General features: G+C 44.4%; 1 protein-coding gene across 1 annotated transcript in view; it reads right to left on the reverse strand.

Annotated features, from left to right (window-relative positions):
- The window catches only part of Psmb7 (proteasome 20S subunit beta 7), a 58,475-nt gene extending 54,631 nt beyond the window's left edge, over positions 1-3,844 (reverse strand). The window contains exons 1-4 of the mRNA XM_032903228.1: positions 3,756-3,844; positions 3,268-3,361; positions 2,049-2,146; positions 61-201 (exon numbers count right to left, since the gene is read on the reverse strand). Coding sequence (XP_032759119.1) covers positions 61-201; positions 2,049-2,146; positions 3,268-3,361; positions 3,756-3,817 — 395 coding nt within the window. The 5' untranslated portion in view covers positions 3,818-3,844. The remainder of the gene's footprint in view (positions 1-60; positions 202-2,048; positions 2,147-3,267; positions 3,362-3,755) is intronic.
- Between the last annotated feature and the right edge of the window lie 2,820 nt (positions 3,845-6,664).

Here is a 6,664-nt window from a genome sequence, read left to right on the forward strand (position 1 = left end):
AAAGAAGAAAGAAAAGAGAAGAAAATCGATTCTACAGAAGTGCACACCCTGGAACCTGACCTGAAAAGCATCTGCTTCAGCATCCGATTCGCTGTGACAACTCTGGGAAGGCGGCCGGTGGTGAGAGAGTGGAGCTCCAAGTTAGAAGAAATAAGCTGGGTTGTCATGTCTGTGTCTGCAGCTGTCCCAGCACCACAGCAACTGAAAAGCACCACAGAAACATCACTGGCAGTCAATTACCAGGAAGCTCAATTACAAGTACAGCCTCTTGGCTAACCCCACAAAGTTCAAGTACATGAGAGGTGTTCTGAGTAGACTGCAATGCGATTTCTGTCTAACCAACCTTAAACTTAAAATTGAGGACACACAACTAATTACATAAAAATATATTCTCTATGGTGCAATGGAACATTTCAAACAATTCATTTCTCCGCCCCAAAGTGTATGTTTTAGTCCTATTACAAGTGCAACCAAATTGTACAAAGGAAGAAAGCAGTGTGTTAAAGTCTTACAACTCAATAGTGACACTAGGCAGTCTTGATTTATTATTTCAGAACTGAGTAAAGACAAAAATGGAAGATAAAATTATAATATACCATAAAATAACACAGGTACAATAGGGCATGGCAAGATGGAGAATAAAGCAATTCCTTTTTGTTTGTCTTTACTCTGTGTGTGTGTGTGTGTGTGTGTGTGTGTGTGTGTGTGTGGCGTGTGTGTGTGTGGTGTCCATGTGTAACACACACTTGTACCATGTAAGCATGTGACAGTGAGAGAACATCTTTCAGAATTTGGTTCTGTCCTTCCACTATGTGGATCCTAAGGATCCAACTCAAGTCAGGCTTGGTGGCATCCAGCTTCACCTGCTGAGCCACCTCGGAAGCCCTGAAAAGAAAGAGGTCTGAGTGTTAATGCAAGGGGTTTCTTTCCCCCCACCCCACCCTACCCCCACCTCCCGGCTGGCTTTGGAAGAACAGAAACAGTCTAAAAGTAAAAAGGAGAAAAGAGTGTTTTTATTTTGTTTTTTAAATCTTATTTATGTCTGTATGTGCATGCATCTGTGTGAAAGTCTGCATACATCTGTGTGGGGAGTACCTTCAGAAACCCCCAAGAAAGCACTGGATGCCCTGGAACTAGAATTACAGGTGTTTGTGAACAGCCTGAAGTGAGTGCTGGGATCCAAACTCTGGTCCTTATGATTGAGCACTGAGGACTCTTAACTGCTCTTATCCAGGGAAGGCTGTTTTTAGCTAGAGCCACAGGCAGCAGCATAGGAGAAAGCTTACACTTAAGAGGAATAGGAATAACATGAGAGAAAGAAGTGTGGCACAAGTGTGTGACACAAACACACACACACACACATGCACGCCCATGCACATGAACACACACCACTGTAAAAACAAACAAAAAAGAACTAAGTGATTTATTCTCCATCTTCCCATACCCTATTGTACCTCTGTTATTTTATGGTATATTATAATTTTCTCTTCCATTTTTTCTTTACTCAGTTCTGAAACAATAAATCAAGACTGTCTAGCTAAAACTGCCCAGCTGAGAAAAAAAGAACCCAAATGAAGGTCACAGCAGAGAGGAAAACAGGAGGGGATGGATTCAAGAGGCACATAGGAAGCAGAACTTTCTACCAACTCAAAAAGACTAAAGCAATAGGAAGACTTGGCCATGAGGAGTACAGGTGACCAAGTTATGTTTTCAACTATTTGACACAGAGTCTCAAATTCACTATGAAGCTAAGGATGGCCTTGAACTCCTGATTGTCCTGCTTCCACCTCCTCAATGCTCAAATCACAGGCTTCACCACCACTTCCCATTTTCTGCAGTGCTAATTGATGATAAAGACCAGGACTCTGTGCACACTACATAAACCACTCTACCAGCTGACATACACCCCAGCCCAGAAACACATCTAAGGGAGTTAGAAAACACAGTCTCAACAGCAAGCAGGCTGCAGAGAGGATGCTGATAATGGTCCATTTTTAGTCCCAACGCACCAGAAGATTTTAGAGTAATTCAAATTCTTCAATACTTACTAAATATTAGGAGATATGAAGTGAATTTTTGAACAGTTTTTGTCAGCAACAACCATCCCTTCAGTTGCTCTCGTGTCTGCTCCAAGAACTATGCCATCCTATTTTTAAAGGAAAAAAAAAAGTTTTCAACAATTTATATACATAAGGAATTATTTAAGAAAAGCAATGTTGACCATTCTCTGCTCCCATAATTCCATATCCCTAGTCAAAATTCCTACCAAAACTATTGTCCTACATTTTCAGCATATCCTTAATAAATGTTACGGCTAAATCCTCAGGTGATTAAGACTTATTTTCATCTTCAATCAAGGCTCAGAGATTCAGTAAATTCCTTACAAATCACAGATCTAAACTGGAAAGAAAAAAGGTAGAATGAAGATCCACAATCTTTCCAACAAAATAACCACTTCTAGGTCAGCAAGGTTGTTCAGCGAGTAAAAAACACTAGCCCTGCAAGTCTGTTAAACTGACTTCCACTGCAAGAACCCACATGAGGCTCAGAATGGACTCCACCAAGTTGTTCTCTGACCTCTCCACTTTTCCCATAGCATGTGCACACACACCTATACAGAGAAAATCAAGGAAACAGCTACCTCTATCAGTTTTTGAAATGTGTCTCTCTTTACCCATTAACAACATTAATCACTAGCCTTTATGATTTTTACAGTTTATTTCAGGATTTATCTCCATTTGATGGATGGAGATTTAACTCTGTGAAGAAAGCTGAGGGCAGAGTGGCCTGCCAGTAATCACTTAATCCCAACATTCCAGAAGCGAATGCACAAGCAGGTAAATCTCTGGGAGTTTAAAGCAGCCTGACCTACCCGGTATGTTCCAGGGCAGTCAGGGCTATATAATGAGACCCTGTCTCAAAACAGGGGAGACTGAACTGCCCATGCAGTTCAATAGAAGCAGTATAAATGCATTAAACATCTAGACTAACCAATTAATCCCAAATTCTGTGCTTTCCCACTATATCATCCCCCTCCCAGAGCACCTTAGGAAAAAACAAATTGCCCTCACATCTAAAACTTCAAAATGAATAAATACAAACTATTTAATGGGTAAAACCTCCTGATTAAAGCATTTCCTAATAAAAGCCGTTTTTTATGATGCACCCTGACATTTGCACTGGCAGATCTAGCTGGAAGTTTGAGTCCAAGTGGTCTAACTACTGTTAAAGGTCAGTTACTGCTACGGTCGGCCTATCTCGGCTTACCTTATAGACCACCCCCGCGATGGTAGTGCCAGTTTTCCGAGCTTTCGGAAGTTTGAACCCCTTTTTTGCAAAATCAGCTTCCAAGACCGCATTCCTAAGGGAAGACACAGAAAGCAAGTGTTAGAGGACAAGACCACTGGCGCGAAGAGTGGGTGCTTAGGAGGGAACTCAGTTTGCTTCCACCCTCGTCTGCTTACTGGATTCTCGCATCATCAGCACCATCCGCGAGCAAGAACAGACCCGGGCTATGCCCCCCGCCCCACTAATACACAGGAAGGACCAAATCCTTACACACAGGCAAGGGGAGAGAGCCGCGCCGGTCTCAGAAGCAGCCCACGCTGGGGCCCGATTCCCTGAGTCACTCGGCCGCGGGCATCATCCCCACGCTCGTCTAAGGCCTCCGACCTAGGCCGCAGCCCAGCTCCGGCACGACCCGGGGTTCGGAGCTCCTACTCGCGTCCCGATCGCGCCCCTGAGCATGAACATACCTGCGGCAATTATCAAAAGAAAAGCCTCCGACCGGTGCCTGAAACACCGACACAGCAGCCATCTTCCCAAGAAAGTGCTTCCGGGCCGAGGGCGGAGCAACCAAAAAGAATTTAACACTTCCGGCGCAGCTAGGGAACAGGATGAAAGGGCGGGGCAAACTTGGAACTGGCTCTATTGGGCATAGAGTTCCTGAGTTCTCCTGAGTTCCTAGAGAGGCTCGGATCTTTGGAACATTTTGCCTCAAATCCTGGGGAGAGGAAACTAAAGACCAGCCGAAGGGACAGTATTTGATAAGTCAGATAAATAAAATTCCCCCAATTACCAAATCTCCTGGCGCTCAGACCAGATCGGTTTCTACCGTTAAATTAGAATCCCTCATGTTTCAGGGACATCCACACACCCCCGGTCCCAGCCGCTGAGCAAGTCCCTTCAACTCCCTATTTCCTCCTGTGCGGCGAAGCTTTCACCTTCCTCAGAAAGCCAGACACATGAAAAGATGTTTCACGCCACGAGGCATGAGGGAAATGCAACCCCCAGCCCCCAATGAGATACTTTGGACCCACTACAACGACTGGAATCGGACAGAGAAAATCACAAGTGTTGGAGAGAATGTATAAATTTAACTCTCATCTGTGACAGGCGGGAATGTAAAATGGTCATCTGCTCCGGAAAATGAATTGGATCTTAAACCTGAATTGTCACTGAAAAACTAAGTTCACAAGTGCTTCTTCACAAATAGGCATAGCAACGAGGGTCATAACAGACAAATCTGGAAACAGCAAAAATGCCCATTGACAGATGAATGAATAAATAAAATGTGGTATATCAACACAGTGGAATAGTATTGGGCCATGAAAGGGAAGGAAATGTGATACCAACTAAATCAGGGGTGAACCTTGAAAACAATTTGCTAAGTATAAAGAGGTTAGGCATGGAAAAAAACACATTGCATAATTACATTCACATGTGATATGCATGTACATTCATGTGTAATCGAGTTCACATGCCTGTGAGTGCATGTGGGTGCATGTATATGGAGGCCCAAGGTTAATGTTGGGAGTCTTCCATCACTCTCCACCTTACCTTTGAGGCATAGTCTCTCAGTTGAACCCAGAGCTCACCAATACAAGATGGTTAGCCATCTTGCTCCAAGGATCCCTGCCCCTGTCCTCTGAGCACTGGCATTACAAGCCAACTGATACAGCCACCAGCATTTACATGGATTCTGGGGACTCAAACTCCAATCCTCATGCTTGCATAGCAAGCTGTTCAACTTCTGGGCCATCTCCCTAACCCTATACAGTCCCATTCGTATGAAGTATCTCAAAATAGGCAAATCCATAGAAGCATAAAGTGAATCAGTAGTTGTTAGGGCTGAAGAAGAGGCGCGGGATTGTTCAGTGGGCACAGAGCTCAAAATGTTACTCAGCATTATGAATGCAATGTTATGTAAATTTTAACAAAATCTCCTACTGAGAGAAATGTAAGGCTTGCTGTGGAAGTCAGGGAAAAAATTTAAACTTACTTAGACAATAGGTGACACCCTCCATGACTATGAAATGAATTCATTTGCAAATATTTATTAAGTACCTACTATGTGCCTAGCATAATGAATGAATGAATGGCATCCCAAGGGTCTAGAACCAGTGTCTCAACTATAGTTTTAGTAAATGTTCACTAAAAATAAAGTTCTATCTGATTGCATCTCTGGGTCTTTTGAAATAAAATAAATTTAATTTTGAAGCCCTACCCCTTGTGCTAAGAATAGACTAGGAGAGTGGGTCCTAATACAGCTTAGCTTGAGTCCTTGCCTGTTGACAGCCACAGGAGAAGATAACAATTCCTTATAATGTTTTTGCAGCTAGGAAATACAAAGGCCACCTGTCAAAGCCCCAGAAAATAGACAAGGGGCTCGACCAGACCCTCACACATGACCTCAAAAGGAAGTCACAGTCCTAATATTTCCAAACTCCTGAACTGTAAGGCAACATATTTCTGTTGCCTATGCCATCCGGCTTAGAGTAATTTGTTATGGCTGCCTATCAAAGTCAGACACATCACAAGTTTACAAGCCACAGAAGAGAAAAACTCAAAACAAGTCTCTCTGGTTGGGAGTGGGCTGGTTTAGAAGCCTGAGAGTGTAAGCTTATGAGATAAACAAGAGGAACAGATGAGAAATGACAAAATCAAGTTTTAGATGCGGCCTTTTGCGGGGACAGAGTTCCGAGCCTGCAGCAGAAGGAGGAACTACGGTGGGAAGATGACTGTGGGGTCTGGCAGAAGCTACGGAGCCCCGACTATTTTCCTGCCAGGCTGATCTGAGGAAGTGTCGTTGCCTCTGGAGATGGTCGGCAGAGCCCAGCAGAGGGCGACTGGGAGCCTCGAGGAATCCTGGGAGCAGACAGTAAGTGGCTGAGCCAGGGGACAGCTAGTGAGTGGCAGCTCCAGGCCGACCAGGAATCAGCAGCTGCATTTCCAGCCATAATCGGTAAAGCTCTAGGCCCATCGCTAAGAGCCCTGCTCAGCTTTCTTGTTTAGCTTCAGTGCTGTTCCCTGGAACTGCAGCCCCGTCCAGAATGCTCATCCTTTGTCCTGGACACTGCCCCACTTACTCCTTAAATACCAAGGGACTGATTAATGAAGCCGCCGCTTCTGCCCTAGGTGGCTGTGTGATCTCAGGGAATGTCTCAATTCCCAAATAGCACAGTAACAGCCGGGACAGTCATGAGCAGACTCAAGGTCCTGATCTCTGTCCTATAGACAGGATCTCGGGATTGTCCCAGGCACCGTAAATGTACGAGACAGACACTGGGAAAGCAGATAACATGGAGACAGTCACAATGCCGGCCCGTGGGAATGCCTGACACACTCTAAGGACCCACTGTCATTTTTGTCCAACTACGCAAAT

The sequence above is a fragment of the Rattus rattus genome, chromosome 5, assembly GCF_011064425.1.
Source record: "Rattus rattus isolate New Zealand chromosome 5, Rrattus_CSIRO_v1, whole genome shotgun sequence".
Classification (NCBI taxonomy): domain Eukaryota; kingdom Metazoa; phylum Chordata; class Mammalia; order Rodentia; family Muridae; genus Rattus; species Rattus rattus.